Source organism: Penaeus vannamei, chromosome 22 (assembly GCF_042767895.1).
Source record: "Penaeus vannamei isolate JL-2024 chromosome 22, ASM4276789v1, whole genome shotgun sequence".
In the NCBI taxonomy this organism is placed as follows: domain Eukaryota; kingdom Metazoa; phylum Arthropoda; class Malacostraca; order Decapoda; family Penaeidae; genus Penaeus; species Penaeus vannamei.
Window position 1 is genome coordinate 16,314,343 of NC_091570.1, and position 20,000 is coordinate 16,334,342.

General features: G+C 43.8%; 1 protein-coding gene across 1 annotated transcript in view; it reads right to left on the reverse strand.

Annotated features, from left to right (window-relative positions):
- The window catches only part of LOC113822205 (GTPase-activating Rap/Ran-GAP domain-like protein 3), a gene marked incomplete in the record, with an annotated part of 672,275 nt that overhangs the window by 419,949 nt on the left and 232,326 nt on the right, over positions 1 to 20,000 (reverse strand). Inside the window, 1 exon segment of the mRNA XM_070136675.1 lies at positions 10,144 to 10,213. Coding sequence (XP_069992776.1) covers positions 10,144 to 10,213 — 70 coding nt within the window.

Below are 20,000 nucleotides of genomic sequence, written 5' to 3' on the forward strand. Positions count from 1 at the left end.
AAAGTCTTGAACTACTACTATGAGGTCGCTGTCTCTTGTAACTGGGACGTCTAGTTGTAATAATCTTGTGAACTCCGTCTTGTCAATGGAACTACCTTTGTATTTTCCTTTTATGGTACACATTGTTGCATATGAGATTATTGTAGTATAGGCATTCTTATTATTAACAGATATGGTTGTTTATGATGCATATATATACATATATATATATATATATATATATATATATATATATATATATATATATATATATATATATATATATATATATATATATATATATATATATATATATATATATATATATATATATATATATATATATATATATATTAATATGTATATTACTTATCTATCTTTTTGTTCATTTTTGTATATATACATCTATCTATCAATCTATATATACACACACATCTGTCTCTCTATATATACATCTATCTATCTATATATAGACACATATATCTATCTCTCTATACATACATATATCTATTCCTCTATCTCTCTATATACACATCTATCTAATATAAACATATATCTCACTATATATATCCCTCCATATATCGCAAGAGAGCGAAGCCAGAGAATGACTTAAACATGAATAAAAACCGACGCAACAAAGAAGCCGAGAAGCGAATGACTAGCAAATGCGGTCATTGGAAAGGAAAGGTTAAAAGAAAGCGGGAAGGGTTCTAACACACAAAGCTCACGCGCCACAGGTCAGAGGTCAAACATTACACAGTCTCTAAGGTCAATAAAGAATGAAACTGGCTTAATCCCAAATCATGGCCTGTCCTGAACACTCTCTCGGCCGGCTTGCTTCTTTGTGATTAAAGTTTTTTTTCTTTCTTCTTCTTCTTCTCCTTCTTTTTTCATCCCAGAAAAGCGGAGCAAAGGCGAAGGCGATGCAGGAATAATGGCAGTAATGACATATGCACGTATGTTATATCATATGTTTGTGTACAGTTCATAGCCTTACGTGTATATATATATATATATATATATATATATATATATATATATATATATATATATATATATATATATATATATATATATATATATACATATAAATACATATATATACATATATATATATATATATATATATATATATATATATATATGTATGTATATATATCAATATATATATATATATATATATATATGTGTATGTATATATATATATATATATATATATATATATATATATATATATATATATATATATATATTATATATTTATATATATATATATATATATATATATATATATATATATAAATATATATATATGTATATATATATATATATTTATATATATGAATATATATGTATGTATGTATGTATGTATGTGTGTGTGTGTGTGTGTGTGTGTGCGTGTGTGTGTGTGTGTGTGTATGCATCTCTGTCTGTATTCAGGTATGTTTACATCTAAATGCCCAAAAAGATGCATAAAGGTGCATTCGGCCGCAAGAAAGGCAAAATAACAGGATGAAGAAAAAAGAAGAAAAAAAAGAACACGAGACCAATGAGAGCATCGTAGGGGAATCGATTCTAAAAAGGCAGAGGAACATTAAATGAGGATTTATGGACGGGAGGAAAACTTGATATCCGTAAAAATGACATTACGGAATTGAGGGAAACGGAAAATTCATCGTAAAAAATTATCTGACGAAGGAATACTAAATGGGATTCAAGGATAAAGAGAGTAATGGAGAACGAGAGGAGAGAGAGAGAGAGAGAAGGGGGAGTGGGGAAGAGAGAGAGAAAGAGAGAGAGAGAGAGAGAGAGAGAGAGAGAGAGAGAGAGAGAGAGAGAGAGAGAGAGAGAGAGAGAGAGTGAGAGAGAGAGAGAGAGTGAGAGAGAGAAGAAGAAAGAGAAAGAGAGTGATTAATTGATTGGCAATTTGAAATTATCTGCCTCGTCAACAGCTAAGGTCATTAAAGCCGAATACCTTTTAGGACTGAAATGTTAAAACCTTCAAAACTTATGAAAATCTATCCATAAATAAGGTATTTTATAAGAAAAATAAATCTACAATCTAAACTTCAAAAGTATATAATAACTACATAAATATTTTGCTTTTTTTCTTTAATATCAGTCTCCCTTAGGAAACTAATATGACCTATGTCATAATTCATATACGATTTTCCGTATATATGCGTGAGGCAAGTATATACGTCTGTCAGAAAAAGAGAGAAAGGAGATATATAAGAGATAGATAGATAGATAGAGATAAATAGATAGATAGATAGATAGATAGAGAGAGAGAGAGGTAGATAGATAGATAGATAGATAGATAGATAGATAGATAGAGAGAGAGAGAGAGAGAGAGAGAGAGAGAGAGAGAGATAGAGATAGAGATAGAGATAGATAGAGAGAGAGAGAGGTAGATAGATAGATAGATAGATAGATAGATAGATAGATAGAGAGAGAGAGAGAGAGAGTTAGACAGACAAGCAGAAAGACAGAGACAAAGGCAGTGAAGGAGAGATGATAGAGAGAAGGGAAGAGGAGGGGATAAGATACATCCAATTAAGTTAAGTACCCCAGTGATATTATATCTTAAGTCTTTATGTCATTCATCATGCATGTCTTAGTGTCCCTATCCTTCATCCTCTCCCTCTCTCTGTCTCTCTCACTCTATCACTTTCTCTCTCTTTCTTTCTTTCTTTCTTTCTTTCTCTCTCTCTCTCTCTCTCTCTCTCTCTCTCTCTCTCTCTCTCTCTCTCTCTCTCTCTCTCTCTCTCTCTCTCTCTCTCTCTATCTATCTATCTATCTATCTATCTTCCTCTCTCTCAGTCTCACCCCCCTCTCTCTCTCTTTCACACACACATACACACACACACACACACACACACGAACACACACTCACTACTCTCTTTCCTTCTTTCTCTCTCTCTTTCTCTCTCTCTCTCTCTCTCTCTCTCTCTCTCTCTCTCTCTCTCTCTCTCTGTCTCTCTCTCTCTCTCTCCTTCTCTCTCTCTCTCTCTCTCAATCTCGCGCTCTCTTTTCCCCTCTTTTCCCCCTTCCCTTCCCTCTCCGCTCGCCAAACTATACGTCAATCTCTCTCCCAGTCCCTTCCCCTTTTTCTCCTTCTTTCACCCAACCTTCGCAATAAAGACAAGGAAAAAAAAGGTCTAACCCACTCTGAGTAGTTATTACGGGTCTCCTTTCATATAAATATTGAATAAATATTTAAGGAATGCCTTTAGCTCTAGGAAACCCATGTTGCTATCAAAGAAAAATCTCAAATTGCTTTTGATGTGAGATTCGTTGCTATTCAATTTTTATGTCGGAACGAAAGTGAAAGAAAGTGAGGGAGGGAGGGAAGGCAGGAGGAAGGGGAGAAGACAGAGGGAGGGAGGGAGTGAGGGAGGGAGAGAGAGAGAGAGAGAGAGAGAGAGAGAGAGAGAGAGAGAGAGAGAGAGAGAGAGAGAGAGAGAGAGAGAGAGAGAGAGAGAGAGAGAGAGAGAGAGAGAAAGAGAGAGACAGAGAGAGAGGAGAAAGCACAGACTATCACTAGGAAAGAAAGAGAGAGAGCTAGATAAATAGATAGATAGATAGATAAAGAGAGTGACAGAGAGAGTGACAGAGAGAAGAGAGGAGCAGAGACGAGAAGAGAGGGAAGGCAAAGGACACAAGGATTAAGAGGACAAGACATACACACTGAAGGGTAAAGGTTATACGGTGTCGTGAACGCCCAGTAAAGAGCCAAACTGCATCTACATTGACTCCTCCAACGGCCAACCCTACGTGACGTGTGCTGCAAAACATCGTCTGTTTATGAAAAGGAGAGACATCTATTGACTGATTGGGAGATGAAGCTTAACATTGGTGATGTATGTACTTTTGATTATGATGACAGTGCTGATAAATCATTATCCGAAACGTTAATGATTTGAGCTCGTGACAGTTATCATGGCGGTGATGATGGAACTGTGGCGATGGACTCATTACTCAAAGATTGGCGATCGAAATTCGTTTTCATGTTGATAACAATTCACTAAATTTCTGTAACAATGAGAAATGAAGAGAATATCGCGCAACTGGCAACTCTTGTTATCCCTTCCTTCTCTCCCCTACCCTCCCTCCTCTTTCCCTCCCCCACCCCCACCCTCCCTCCTCCCTTCCTCTTTATCCTCATCTCCCTCTCTCCCTTCCTTCCAAGAAAAATATCTTACCAGTTCCAGTAAATGGTCACCGATTTCTCTCACTCCCAACTATAGTTTCATTTCTTTTTGTTCATTTCTCGCTGGTTCTGACTGAGTGTGTGTGTGTGTGTGTGTCTGTCTGCTCTCTCGCTATCTCTCTCTCTCTCTCTCTCACTCACTCACTCACTCACTCCCTCTCTCTCTCTCTCTCTCTCTCTCTCTCTCTCTCTCTCTCTCTCTCTCTCTCTCTCTCCCTCAGTTTCTCTCTGTCTCTCTCTCTCTCTCTCTCTCTCTCTCTCTCTCAGTCTCTCTTTGTCTCTCTCTATCTCTCTCCCTCTCTCTCTCTCTCTCTCTCTGTCTCTCTCTCTCTCTCTCTCTCTCTCTCTCTCTCTCTCTCTCTCTCTCTTTCGCTGTCTCTCTCTCTCTCTGTCTCTCTTTCTCTCTCTCTCTCTCTTTCTCTCTCTCTCTCTCTCTCTCTCTCTCTCTCTCCCTCTCTCCCTCTCTCCCTCTCTCTCTCCTTTCTTCTCCTCCTCCTCCTCCTCCTCCTCCACGAAGGCCTAATTGCAATATGAGGAAGTTTCCCAAAGTGTCGCGTACAAACTTTCGTACCTTCTGAGAGAAAGATGGAGTGAAAAATATAAAGAAAACGATTTCCTCCCCTTTCTCATTTCCTTTTCTTCTTCTTCTTTCTTTCTTTCTCTCTTCTCCTCTTGTCTGTCTCTGTCTTGGTCTTTCGCTTTGTTTCTCTGTCCGTCTGTCTCACCCAGAGTCCACTCCACGTCAGCTTTCTCTCTCCCAAAATCCACTCCACACCAACCTCCTTTTACTCGGTTCTCTGTGGCTCTGTTCTATCCATTCACGCCTTTTCTCCCTATTCCACTCTATCCTAAGTAACTTCTCCTCTCCCACCCCACACCTCTTACTCCCTCCCCCCACCACACACCTCTTACTCCCCTCCTCCCCCACCCCACACCTCTCACCCCCTCCTCCCCCACCCACACCTCTTACCCCCTCCTCCCCCACCCAACACCTCTCACCCCCTCCTCCTCCCCCCACCCCACACCTCTCATACCCTCCTCTCCCCACCCCTACACCTCTCACCCCCTCCTCCTCCCCCACCACACACCTTTCACCCCCTCCCTCCCCCACCCCCACCTTTCACCCCCTCTACCCACCCCACACCTCTCACCCCCTCCTCTCCCACCCCACACCTCTTATACCCTCTCCTCCCCCACCCCACACCTCTCACCCCCTCCTCTCCCACCCCACACCTCTCAACCCCTTCTCCTCCCCACCACACCCCACACCCACACCTCCTCCTCCCCCACCCCACACCTCCTCCCTCCTCCTCTCCCCATCCCACCCCACACCTTTCATCCTCACTCCCTTCTCCCACACCTCACCCCACACCTCTCACTCCCCTCCTCCCCACACCCACACCTCCTCAACCCCTCCTCCTCCCCACTCCTACACCCCTCACCCCACCTCTCACCCCTCCCCCTCACCCTACCCCACACCTCTCACCCCTTCTCCTCCCACACCCCACCCCACACCCCTCACCCCCTCCTCCTCCCCACCCCCCCTCCTCCTCCCCACCCCCCCACCCCCACCCCCTCCCCCGTCCCTTCATCATTGGAATAAATCTCAGCAGTTTAATACAGCGGCTGAGGAGGAGTGTTTCGTCCGGGTATATTAAAAGCACCGCAGCCTGGATCACGTTCCAATTATTTTGAGATGAAGGATTGCGGGAGAGGAGGAAGGAGGAGATGGAGAGGATGAAGGAGGAGGAAGAGAGGAAGGAGGAGATGGAGAGGATGAAGGAGGAGGAGAGGGAGAGGGAGAAGGAAGAGAGGAGAGGGAGGGGGGGAAAGAGAGGGTGGAGGAGAGGGAGGAGAAGGAGGAGGAAGAGAGTAAGTGGAAGGAGAGGGAGAGGGAGGAGACAGGAAAAGGGAGAGGAGAGGAAGGAGAGAGAGGGAGGAGGGGGAAGAAGAGATGGAGAGGGAGATAGAGTTGGAGGATGAAAGAGAGGGAGGGGAAAAGGAAGAAAGAAAGAGGGAAGGAGAAGGAGAAAGAGAGGAAGGAAAGAAGAGGAAAGAGGGGAAGAGGGAGGAGGAGGAGGAAGAGGAGAGAGAGAGATGAAGGATAAGAGGACAATGAAGGAGACGGGGAAAATGAAGGAGAATTAGGACAAGGAAAAAGAGGAAAAAATATAGGAAGGGAGAGAAGAAGAGAATAGAAGAAAAAGAAAGAGAGAAAAGGTAAAAAGTGGATAAGAAGGAGAAGAAGAGGAAATAAGATAATAAGAGAGAAGAGAAAGGATTAGACAAGAAGTTTAAAGGGAAACAAAAAAGGAATGAGGATTAGGAGAAGAAGAAGAAGGGGAAAGGAAGTAAGAAAAACAAGAAGAAAGGAATAACGGTAATTGGTGATCTGGGAATGAAGAAAAGAAAAAGAAGAATGAGAAAGGATAATAAGAGCGAGAGAAGCATAAATGAAAAGGAGTGAGAGATGGAAGAAAAGAGAAAATGAAAAAAAAAAGATATAAAAAGGGTAAAGGGTATAAAAAGATAAGTAAAGGATAAGAAACTATAATGCTAAGATATAAGATAGAACAGAAGAATGAAGATACGGACATAGGAGAGGAAGAATAAAGAAAGGGAAAGCAACAAAAGGGAATGAGATTGAGATCAGTAAGAATAAGGAGATAGAAACGGAAGAATAAGGAAAGGAAGACGAGAAAATAAGATGGAGATCAGAAAGGAAAAGATAGAAACACACAAAAAGCAAAAATGTGAAAATGAAATAACGAAGAAAGCAAAAAAAAAAAAAAGGACAGCAAACAGAGAATTTTCGGAAAGAACTGAGCGGCGAAGAAGGGAGAAACGGCGAAAATGAGAGAAAAGAAAATACAGAAGGAGAAAGAAGATAAGAAATAAGAGATAAGAGGCAAGAAGGGGATGAGGAAAGTTACAGAAACTTCACCTAATTGCAGAACGAGAGAAAAAAAAGGAAGAGAAAAATAAAGATAAAAAATTAAATGAAGGAAGGAAGTAAATATATAAAATACTCAAAAGCATATAGAAAAAACGAGTCAGTAGAGAGAGAAAGATGAATAGGTAGATAGATAGAGAGAGAGAGAGAGTGAAAGAGAGAGAGAACAAGAAAAAAAGAAACGAAGAGAAAAAAGTAAAAAAGAGACAGATACAAACAGAGAAGAAAGGAGTTATAACCCACCCTTCCCTTCCACCCCCTCAAAAAAAAAAAAAAAAAAAAAGAAACGAAAGAGAGAGAGAGTGAGAGAAAAGAGAGAGAGAGAGAGAGAGAGAGAGAGAGACAGACAGAGACAGAGAGAGACAGAGAGAGACAGAGACAGAGAGAGAGACGAGAGAAAGAAAGAGAAAAAAAGAGACAGAGAGCGAGAAAAAAAAGAGACAGAGAGCGAGAGAAACAAATCTATCAGCAGCATGGGCGGCGAAGAAAACTTTCCTCCCGCTGCTTTGTACGGGTTCGGGCGTTGTGGCGGCGCCCGAGTTAGAGGTTTTCTTCGACGCCGCCCCTTGACTTCGGGGAAGGGACGCCCGGATGGCTGGCTGCTCAATATTGGGCTCACACGCTCAGGGCGTCGCGCACAGAGCTGCACACGCACATACAAACACGCATACGCACACACACCCACCCCCCCACACACACACATACACGAAAATGTGTAGATATAAGTGTATATAATACACACACACACACACACATACATATTATATATATATATATATATATATATATATATATATATATATATATATATATATATATATATATACATATATATATATATATATATATATATATATATATATATATATATATATATATATATATATATATATATATATATATATATATATATATATATATATATATATATATATATATATATATATATATATATATATATATATATATATATATATATATATATATATATATATATATATATATATATATATATATATATATATATATGTTTATATATATATTACCAACACCTGCCTACCTACCAACATACATTCCCACATACATACATGCCTACATACATGCACTCTGCACCATATACCAGTTTCAGTAACACCTTTAAAATCTTCCTCCCCCTTTGTCCCTCCCTCTTCCTCCTCTCCTCCTCCTGTGCCTCTCCCTCTTCCGCCAGTGTAATATTTCTACAGGCTAATTAGGTTGTATAAAAGGCTGTGACCCCCCCCTCCCTCAACCCTCACCTACACCCCCTCTGCTTATTTTCGTCTTTGGCTCAATTCTGTTTATAATGATAATGATGGTGGTGATGGTGATGGTGATGATGACTGTGATTATCATGATGGTAAGGAGTATTATTGTGGTGACTGTGACGATGGTGGGAATGGTGATGATGGTGATGCAATTGAAAGTGATGATACTGATAATGGTGATGATTTTGTGCAAAATTAGAATTATGAGAATGCAGATATTATCGAGAAAGGATGATGGTGATACTGCAACTAATAAATGACGATGATGATGAGGAGGAGGATAGCAGTTATAATAATGATATGAAAATAACAAATGTACTGATGATGATACTATCAATAATATTAATGACAATGATATGATAATGATAGTGAAGATAATAATTGAAAGAGGGAATGATAATGATACTAATGATAATAACAATGATGAGGATAATAATTGTAATAGGTAATGGTAATGATATTAATGATAGTAAAAATCATGATAATAATAACAATAACGGTAACAATTCCACAAATAACAATACTAGAAATGATTGTCCCTATGCAAAAAAAAATCAGATTTTTTTTCAAAAGATAACAAGAAAAGTTTGTCAAAAAATTTCCAAACACATCGACCAAATAACCCCCCCCCCGCCCCCATTCACAAAAAAAAAAAAAAAAAAAAATCCGCGAACCACCGAGATTTTGGTTCATAAAAGCACAAATTAACACAGTGTAAACAATAAACTTTTCCCCTTCGGAATATTGCCACGGTTTATCAAGGAAGGTGAATATTTAGCTTTTTATTGCTAAACGCTAATGAGAAAAGATTGGGTGACTCATTTGGGACACATAATTAACAGAATGGAAAAAAAATGGTTGGAAATTAGTGGAGAAAAAAAAAAGATGGATAATGAAAGTTATTTGCTGTAATTTATATTATTTTTTTTAATGATGGTGATCTTCATCAACATTATGATTAGTTTTATTATCAATATTAGTATCATTCTCGTTATTTCTTTTATCTCTCTTTTCCACGGATTTTATTGGTACTGTCGCAACTATCATAACATGAATGCAAATAAGATAAAAGTATATGAATCATTATGAATGTCAATATCTGTCATGACAAATTTCATCATCATAATATTTCTTTCAATCAGTTTATAAACCCTGTACATGGTAAACGGGGAAGATAGGAAATTAGGATGATAAAGAACAAATGAGATAGTTCAATGACGTAATGTATAATAGCAATCAATGTAATTGTATATTCCGACAGAATCAGGAGAATCGGATAATTACGAAAACAGCAACAAAGACAATAATTGACTTCGGAAGAGAGAGAGAGAGAGAGAGAGAGAGAGAGAGAGAGAGAGAGAGAGAGAGAGAGAGAGAGAGAGAGAGAGAGAGAGAGAGAGAGAGAGAGAGAGAGAGAGAGAGAGAGAGAGAGAGAGAGAGAGAGAATGAGAAACAGACACAAAGAGAGAGAGAGATACAGACAGAGAGAGAGAGAGCGAGAGAGAGAGAGAGATACAGACACAAAGAGAGAGAGAGAGAGAGCAAGAGAAAAAGAAAGAGAACCAGACAGACAGACAGACAGAAAGAAGAGAGACAACCCTATAAACATCCTACACACACGCGCAAGGAAAGGATACGAACCGCTGAAAATTCTAATAACTTAAGAGAGAAAAAAAATCGGAAAGTCTTTACGAGAAAAATGTTCAACTCACCAGTTCAACGGAGCCGTAATGCCTGCGACTGAACACACCCCTTCTTGAGATAAGGTCGCTGGATGCCGATCTGTGGAAGAGAAAAGAGAAAAAGAATTATTATCGAGACACTTTTTAAAATCTGTTACGTTAAGTTGGGTGATTTTTTACAAGACTTTTTATTAGCATCTGTATATGTATATATATACTTATACGATCTGTGGAAGAGAAAGAGAAAAAAATTATTATCGAGACACTTTTTAAAATCTGTTACGTTAAGTTGGGTGATTTTTTACAAGACTTTTTATTAGCCTCTGTTTATGTATGTTTATTATCGTTTCACTTTTTAAAATGTGTTATGATAAGTTGGGTGATTTTTGCAAGACTTTTTAGCCCCTGTATATGTATGTTTATGCTTATACGATCTGTGGAAGAGAAAGAGAAAAAAAATTATTATCGAGACACTTTTTAAAATCTGGTACGTTAAGTTGGGTGATTTTTTACAAGACTTTTTATTAGCCTCTGTATTAATATGTTTATTATCGATTCACTTTTTAGAATGTGTTATGTTTGTCTGGGTGATTTTTACAAGACTTTTTAGCCCCTGTACATGTATGTTTATACATATACGATCTGTGGAAGAGAAAGAGAAGAAGAGTTATTATCGAGCAACTTTTTAAAATCTATTATGTTTGGTTGGGTGATTTTTAGCCTCTCTATATCTACGTTTTATTGCATTACTCTTTATTTGTTTGTTTTGTTTACTCTCTTTATGTTGACGCGTTTGTTCTTACGTCTGGTTGTGTTGTGGTTTATTATCTTCTTAAATCTAAACACTTATATTTTGCTTTATTTCCTTTTTTTCTAATTCCTTTCTACCTTTTTGTTTTTGGGGAAGCAATTTTCAGCATATTTTCCTTTCTCTTTTCACCTTTTTTCCCCGCCAATGTCTCTTCGCTAATCCTTTCCAATCTTCCAAACCCTCCTTATCTCCCATCTTCTCCTTCGTTTTTTCTATTTTTTTTCTCTCTCCTCTTCCTTTTCCCCCTCTGTCTCTCCTCCTCCGTTTTTCTCTCTCCTCTTCCCTTTTCCCCTCTCTCTCCTCCTCCGTTTTTCTCTCTCCTCCTCCATTTCTTCTCTCTCTCCTCCTTTTTCCTCTCTTTCCTCCTCCTTTCCTTTCTCTTCTCCTCTTTTTCTCTCTCTCCTCCTCCTCCTTTTCTCTGTCTCCTCCTCCTCATTCTTCTCTGTCTCCTCCTCCTCCTTTTCTCTCTCCTCCATCTTTTCTCTCCTCCTCCTCCTCCTCCTCCTCCTTTCCTTTCTCTCCCCCTTTTTCTCTCTCTCCTCCTCCTCTTTTTCTCTGTCTCCTCCTCCTCCTTTTCTCTGTCTCCTCCTCCTCCTTTCCTCTCTCTCCTCCCCCCTTTTTTTTCTCTCTCTCCCCTCCCTGTTTTCTCCTCTCTCATCCTCCTCCTTTTTCTCTCTCTCACCTCCTCCTCCTCCTTTTTCTCTCTCTCTCCTCCCTTTTTTTCTCTCTCTCCTCCTCCTTTTTTCTCTCTCTCTCCTCCTCCTCCTTTTTTCTCTCTCCTCCTCTTTTTCTCTCTGTCTCCTCCTCCTCCTTTCCTCTCTCTCCTCCCCTTTTCTCTCTCACTCCTCATTTTTTCTCCCTCTCTCATCCTCCTCCTTTCCTCACTCTCCTCCCTTTTTCTCTCTCTCTCCTCCCTTTTTTTCTCTCTCTCCTCCTCCTCCTCCTTTTCTCCTTCTCTTTTTCGCAATCCTTCCTCCTCGTACGTCACGTTAAGTTCCTCGCCTGGTTTCCCAAAGGCCTCCTCGAACACCTGAAGGTAAATTACTGCCTTTTACCTGCCTCTTACTGACTTTCTAAGCTTGCAAGCTGATGAAACAGGTCTTTTATCGTGTTTCTCTTCCCTTTTATTATCCTTTGCTTTTCCATTCTCTTTATTTCTCTGTTTGAATTTCTTTCTTGTTTCTGTATGGTGGAGTCGGTGTCTTTGTTTGTCTTTGTTTCTCTCTTTCTCCTTTTCTTTCTTTCTTTCCTTTCACTTTTCTCTTTCTCTTTCTCTCTCTCTCTCTCTCTCTCTCTCTCTCTCTCTCTCTCTCTCTCTCTCTCTCTCTCTCTATCTATCTATCTATCTATCTATCTATCTCTCTCTCTCTCTCTCTATCTATCTATCTATCTATCTATCTATCTTTCTATCTATCCATTTATCTATCTATCTGTCTATCTATATGTCTATCTGTCTGTACATTTATTCATTTATATAGACACCTGCGAGTGTGTACGCGTGAGTCTGTACACACACACACACACAAACACACAGAGGTCGTGAGATCCACCTTGGTATCTGTGAAATTTACAGGAAAGGTATTAGGCTTCCATTACGGCAGTTTCCTCAAGTGTAAAGGGAATCTTGCAATTAGAAATGAAACCTCAGAAGACGCGTATAAGATTAAGAACATGAACGTTAGGTAATAAGAAGAAATCAGTTAATAAGATAGGATAATAAGCAACAAATCGAAAAATTAAACGCAACTTCAATAAATCAGTCAATAAAGACATATAAATAACTTTTTTAAAATTCTAACCCATAACAAATAATAATAACCCAAAAATTAAAAATTAGTCTTTCTATTCCGACTATCATCATCATATTCAGAAAAGCATCGTTCACCCCCCACCCCACCTCCCAGACCCCACCCGCCACCCCCCACGTTAAGAATTCCTTGAAGCATCGTTCATCTGTCAACCGCCTTCCTTCATCGCAGCCAGTCAAGAATCTGTCTAAGCTTTTCCGCCATGTAAACGTGCATGATTTTCGCCCTTAACAACATTTCCCATCATGTCTTAAGGTTCTTGGAGGGATACATAGGGGTCCTTTTTTCCGAATATTTTTTTTTTTTCGATTTTTATATTTTTTCGTATCTAGTGATTTTCGTAATAGAATGCAGGGTTTTCGTTTTGTTTTTTAAAGTTGTTTGAGTGTCACTTACAGATGAATAGGAGGGAGAATGTAGCGAGAAATGAAGAGAGAAAGAGAGAGAGAGAGAGAGAGAAAGAAAGAGAGAGAGAGAGAGAGAAAGAGAGAGAGAGAGAGAGAGAGAGAGAGAGAGAGAGAGAGAGAGAAGAGAGATAGATAGATAGATAGATAGATAGATAGAGAGAGAAAGAAGCAGAGAGAGAGAGGAAGAGAGGTAGAGAGAGAGGGAGAAGGAGAGAGAGAGAGAAAGATAGAGAGAGAGAGAGAAAGAGACAGAGAGAAAGGGAGAGAGGGAGAAAGAAGCAGAGAGAGAAAGAGAGAAAGAGAGAGAGAGGGGGGGGGTGGCCAGACACATAGAAAGAAAGAAAGTCAAAATAGCATAAAACAAAATAAGCAAGCCAAGCAACATCATCCCCCCCCCAAAAAAAAAAAAAAAAAAAAAAAAACATTCCCAACAAAGATAAAACAACAACAACAACAACAACAAAACTAAAACCTCCCCACCCACGAAACCTCGAACGACCTTTGCAACCCAACAAACCCAAGCAGAGGCACATGAAAGAAAGAAGAGAAACGGAAACCGCAATTCTTTCGTGTCAAGATAATAATCATATGGGTAGGAAAGGATTTGCAAGCCATTATGAGTCCAGACAGCACGGGATGCGGGGAGAGGCAGAGTATTAGTGGCTTCGTTTGGCCCGGTAAGATAACACTAGAAGGGGGAGTGAGGGGAGGAGGGGGTGAGGGGAGGAGAGGGTGAGGGGAGGGGAGGGTGAAGGGGAGGAGGGAGGGGGTGAAGGGGAAGGGAGGGTGAAGGGAGGAGGGGTGAGGGGAGGAAGGAGGGGTGAGGAGGAGGGGGTGAGGGGAGGGAGGGTGAAGGGAGGGAGGGTGAGGGGGTGAGGGGTGAGGAGGAAGGGGGTGAGGGAGGAGAGGGTGAGGGGAGGGTGAGGGAGGGGAGGGTGAGGGAGGGGAGGGTGAGGGGAGGGGAGGGTGAGGGGAAAGGAGGGTGAGGGGAGAAGAGGGAGAGGGGAGGAGGAGGTGAGGGAGGGGTGAGAGGAGGAGGGGGTGAGGGGAGGAGAGGGGAAGGGGAGGAGGGGGTGAAGGGGGAGGAGAGGGTGAAGGGGAGGGAGTGGGTGAGGGGAGGAGGGTGAGGGAGGGAGGGGTGAGGGGAGGAGGGGTGAGGGGAGGAGGGGGCGAGGGGAGGGGTGAGGGAGGAGGGGGTGAGGGAGAAGATGGTGAAGGGAGGAGGGGGTGAGGGGAGGGGGGGGCGAGGGAGGAGGGGGTGAGGGGAGGAGGGGGTGAGGGGAGAAGGGGAGGGAGGAGTGGGTGAGGAGGAGGGGGTGAGGGGGAGGGGGTGAGGGGAGGAGGGGGTGAGGGGGAAGATGGTGAAGGGAGGAGGGGGTGAGGGGAGAGAGGGTGAAGGGAGGAGTGGGTGAGGGGAGGGAGGGTGAGGGGAGGGGAGGAGAGGGTGAGGGGAGGAGGGTGAGGGAGAAGATGGTGAAGGGAGGAGGGGGAGAGGGGAGGAGAGGGTGAAGGGAGGAGTGGGTGAGGGGAGGGAGGGTGAGGGGAGGAGAGGGTGAGGGGAGGGGGGGGTGAAGGGAGGAGTGGGTGAGGGGAGGGGAGGGGTGGAAGGGAGGAGAGGGTGAGGGGGAGGAGGGTGAGGGGAGGAGGGGGTGAGGGGGAGGAGGGATGAGGGGAGGAGTGGGTGAGGGGAGGGAGGGTGAAGAGGGAGAAGGGTGAGGGAGGAGTGTGTGAGGGGAGGGGAGGGTGAAGGGGGAGGAGAGGGTGGTGAGGAGGAGGAGGTGAGGGGAGGAGTGGGTGATGGGAGGGAGGGTGAAGGGGAGGAGAGGGTGAGGGGAGGAGGGGATGAGGGGAGGAGTGGGTGAGGGGAGGGGGAGGTGAAGGGGAGGAGAGGGTGAGGGGAGGGGATGAGGAGGAGTGGGTGAGGGGGAGGGAGGGTGAAGGGAGGAGAGGGTGAGGGGAGGAGGGGGTGAGGGGAGGAGTGTGTGAGGGGAGGGGAGGGTGAAGGGGAGGAGAGGGGTGAGGTGAGGAGGGGTGAGGGGAGGAGAGGATGAGGGGAGGAGGGTGAGGGGAGGGGGAGGAGTGGGTGAGGGAGGAGAGGGTGAGGGGAGAAGGGGGTGAGGGGAGGAGAGGGTAAAGGGGAGGAGAGGATGAGGGAGGGAGGGGGTGAGGGGAGGAGTGGGTGAGGGAGGAGGAGGGTGAAGGGGAGGGAGGGGTGAGGGAGGGAGGGGTGAGGGGGTGAGGAGGAGAGGGTGAGGTGAGGAGGGGGTGAAGGGAGAGAGGGGGTGAGGGGAGGGAGGGGGTGAGGGAAAGGAGGGTGAGGGAGGAGGAGGGTGAGGGGAGGAGGAGGGTGAGGGGAGGAGGGGTGGAGGGAGGGTGAGGGGAGGGGGAGGGTGAGGGAGGGTGAGGGAGAAGAGGGTGAGGGGAGGAAGGGGTTGGGGAAGGAGAGGGTGAGGGGGAGGAGAGGGTAAAGGAGAGGGGAGGGAAGGATGAGGAGAGGGTAAAGGGGGAGGGGAGGAGAGGATGAGGGGAGTAAAGGGAGGAGAGGGTGAAGGGAGGAGTGGGTGAGTGTTTGGGGGAGGAGAGGGTGAGGGGAGCAAAGGAGGAGAAGGTGAAGAGAGGGTAAGGGAGGACAGGAGAGGATGATGAGGGAGAAGGAGATGTGGTGTGGTGAGCAAAGGGAGGAGAGGATGGTAGGAGTATGGGGGATGGGGAGGTGAGAGGGGAGTGGGAGGAGTGTAGGAGAGCCAAAGGGGAAGGGCGGGAGAGAGTGAGAGGAGAAAGAAGGGAAAAAGAGAGTGGGAGTGGAAGAAGTTCGGAGAGGGGGAAACGAAGAGTTGGAGAGGATGTGAGATAAATAGGAAGAAGAAGAAAAAGAGTAGGAACGGACGTGGAAATGCGAGGAAAGGGAGAGGTCGAGGGAGAAAGGGAAGTGAAGTAGGGAGATAGTTTGGAAAGGTAAGAAATGGTAGGAGGGAAGGAGATGGTGGAAGTGGGTGTGGTAAGGGGAGGAGGAGGAGAATTGTGGGGGGAGGGGGGGAGAGGAGGAGGAAGAAGAAGAAGAAAATGGGAAAGATGGTAGATGTAGGTTTAAATCACTCGAAGAAAGCGAAAAGGACAGAAGAGAAGAGAAGAGAAAGAAGGAGAATGGTGAAGATTTGAGAAACGAGGGAAATGGAGAGAGGAGAGGGGGAAGGGGGAAATTTCGAGGAACGAAGACGGGTCTAAGATAATGAGGAAGAGGATGAGGAGGAGGGAAGGAAGTGCATGGGCAGAAAATGGGAGGAAAGAAGGAGAATCGATTCCACCCATGTCTAGCCATAGAACGTAGATGGCGGTAAAATATGAAAAAAATAATGCGCTTTGTTCCCAGCCGATTACACATACACTCAAAAGAGAGAGAGAGAGAGAGAGAGAGAGAGAGAGAGAGAGAGAGAGAGAGAGAGAGAGAGAGAGAGAGAGAGAGAGAGAGAGAGAGAGAGAGAGAGAGAGAGAGAAAATACAGTCAAAAAAAAAAAAAAAAAAAAAAAAAATCTGCTTTTATGCTGATGATAAATGGCTTTGCTTGAATCGGCATTAAAACTTATTGGCTATGCACTTTCATGGCGATAATCACCTTTGTGGGTATTATGTTCAGTACAGATTAATGAAATTACAACATTCGGTGACAAAATTTTGTTCAGATGATGTTGGCGGCCTTGGCTTTGACGTCGATAAACGTGTTCGGATTTAGCTTTTTACCCCCCCCTCCCCCCCTTTTTCCCCTTTTTGCCCTGGGCCGCTTCCCTCCCCTCCGCCACCCCCATTCTCCCTCTCCCCTTCTAGTTCCCCCCCCCCCGGTAATCTTCCCGTAATATCAACAGTCGATTTGAAATTACGGATCGGGATGATTTTCACTTTTTTTTTCCATGCTTTTTTGTTTTTGTTTTGTTTTTTTGAGGGATTTTCAGTTTACAAGCCTTTTTTGGGTCGCCATTTTTCTCTGGCAGTCAAACTCTCTCTGTTTTCCTCTCCTCTCTTTCGATCTCTGCTTGACTGTTTGTCTGACTCTCTGTCTATCTCTGTTTTTCTTTCTGTCTCGATCTATCTCTGTATCTGTCTGTCTATCTATCTACTTATTAATGTAGATTTGTTTATCTTTTTGTTTTTCGATTTACCTATTCCTTTCTCTCCGACAGTCTGTTTCTCTCACTCTCTCTTTATCTCTCTCTCTGTCTCTGTCTCTCAGTCTCTTTCTCTGTCTCTTTCTCTTTCTCTCTCTCTCTCTCTCTCTCTCTCTCTCTCTCTCTCTCTCTCTCTCTCTCTCTCTCTCTCTCTCTCTCTCTCTCTATCTCTATCTCTCTCTCTCTTTCTCTCTCTATCTCTCTATCTCTCTCTCTCTCTCTATCTCTCTCTCTCTCTCTCTCTCTCTCTCTCTCTCTCTCTCTCTCTCTCTCTCTCTCTCTCTCTCTCTCTCTCTCTCTCTCTCTCTCTTTCTTTATCTCTCTCTCTCTCTCTCCCTCTCTCCCTTCCTCCCCTCTCTCTCTCTCTCTCACTTTCTCTCACTTTCTCTCTCTCCTCTCTCTCTCTCTCTCTCTCTCTCTCTCTCTCTCTCTCTCTCTCTCTCTCTCTCTCTCTCTCTCTCTCTCTCTCTCTCTCTCTCTCTCTCTCTCTTTCTCTCTCTCTCTCTCTCTCTCTCTCTCCCTCTCTCCCTTCCTCCCCCTCTCTCTCTCTCTCTCTCTTTCTCTCACTTTCTCTCACTCACTCTCTCTTTCTCTCTCTCTCTCTCTCTCTCTCTCTCTCTCTCTCTCTCTCTCTCTCTCTCTCTCTCTCTCTCTCTCTCTCTCTCTCTCTCTCTCTCTCTCTCTCTCTCTCTCTCTCTCACTCTTTCTCTCTCTCTCTCTCTCTCTCTCTCTCTCTCTCTCTCTCTCTCTCTCTCTCTCTCTCTCTCACTTTCTCTCACTCTCTCTCTCTTTCTCGCTTTCTCTCTCTCTCTCTCTCTTTCTCTCTCTCACTCACTCTTTCTCACTCTCTCTCTCTCTCACACTTTCTCTCTCTCTCTCCCTCCCTCCCTCTCTCTCTTTCCCTCTCTGTCTGTAAGCCGGAGCATGACTAAGCCAGACTTTGCATCGTGACGGAACATATGTTAGAAGGATTAACACTTTCAGCTTTTGTTCGTTTCTCTCCCTTTGAGTTTCCTATCCTTTCCGCACTCCCCTCCCCCCCTCCTCCCCATCCCCCATGCATCCCTCCGCCTCTATAATCTATTCTCTATTCACCATATCTTCCCTCCCTTTCACCATAATCTCCCTCCCATTCTCTCCTGTTTCACTCTGTGCTTTTTCCGGCTCTTCTCTCTCATTTCACCATGTCCTAATTCCCTCTCCCCTGTTTCACTATATTTTTTCTCTCCCTCTCTTTCTCTCATGTCACCATATCCTAATTCCCTTTCCCCCTATATCACTATATCCTATCTTCCCCTCCTCTCTCTCTCTCTCCCATTCCACCACATCCTCATTCCTTCTCTCTTATCTCACTGTATTCTCCCTCCCCCTCCCTCTTCTATCACCATATCCTCCCTCTCCCTTTCGCTTTCTTTCTTCACCCTACCTTTCCTCCCTCCTACTTATATCACCACATCCACACCCATATCAGATTTTCTTTTCAGTGTAACCGAGGTATTGAAAAGTGGGGTGTAAATGGGGATTATGACTGTGCTGGTGACGATGATGATGATGATTGGGTAAAAGGAGGAGAAGGAGGAGATGGAGAAGGAGGAGGCGAAGGGGGAGGTGAGGAAGAGGAGAAGGAGGATGAAGAGGGGAGGAGAAGGAGGAGGAGGAGAAGTAGGAGGAGGAGAGGGAGAGGAGAAGGAGGGAGAGAAGGAATAGGGGGAAGAGAGGAGGAGGAGGAGGAGGAAGAGAAGAAGGAATAGGGGAAGAGGGGGAGGAGGAGGAGGAAGAGGAGAAGGAGGAGGAAGGGGGCAAGATGAGAAAGAAGGAAAAAGGGAGGGAGAGGAGGAGGCAGAGGATGAAGAAGAGTAAAAGGGGGAGGAGGAGGAGGAAGATGAGATGTGGTGAGGAGGAGAAGGGGAAGGAAGGGGAGGGGGAGGAAAAGGAAGAGGAGGAGGAGGAGAAAGAAGAGGAGGAGGAGAAAGAAGAGGAGAAGGAATGGGAAGAGGAGGTGGAGGAGAAAAACGAAGTTGGAAAGAAGGAAACGGGTGATGGTGATGACGATGACTAAAACGATGATGACGATGACAAGATAACGATGACGATACTGACCACGGGAACAAGGGCGATCATGGAGATGGAGAAGGAAGAGGAAGAATTTGAAGAGAACGAGAAAATAGCCGATGATGATGAGGAAAAAGAGAAATAGGAGAAAGATAATGATGTGAATATGATGGTTATGACACTGATGATAATGAAGAGTATGATGATGACGAGGATAAAGAGAAGAACGAAGAGGGTGATGATGAAGAGAAAGATAACTAATTGTTACGATAATGAAGAGGATTAAGAGAGATGGAAACAAAAAACACCAACCTTAATACACCCCCCCTCCCGAAATAGAACACACACACACACACACACACACCACCCGCCTATGCACATACATACATAAACACACACACACACACGTCCACTCCCCCCCCCACACACACACGCTGACACCTCCCCCCCACACACACTCACACAAAACCCACCAAAAGCACAAACACACACACACACACTCCCTCCCTCCCATCCATCAACTTAAACACACACACACACACACACACACACACCAACAAACCACCCCTCCCACCCAACCACCCTCCCTCCCAACCCCTCCACAAACACACATCCCCTAACCCCTCACCTCCTACCCCCACCCCAACCC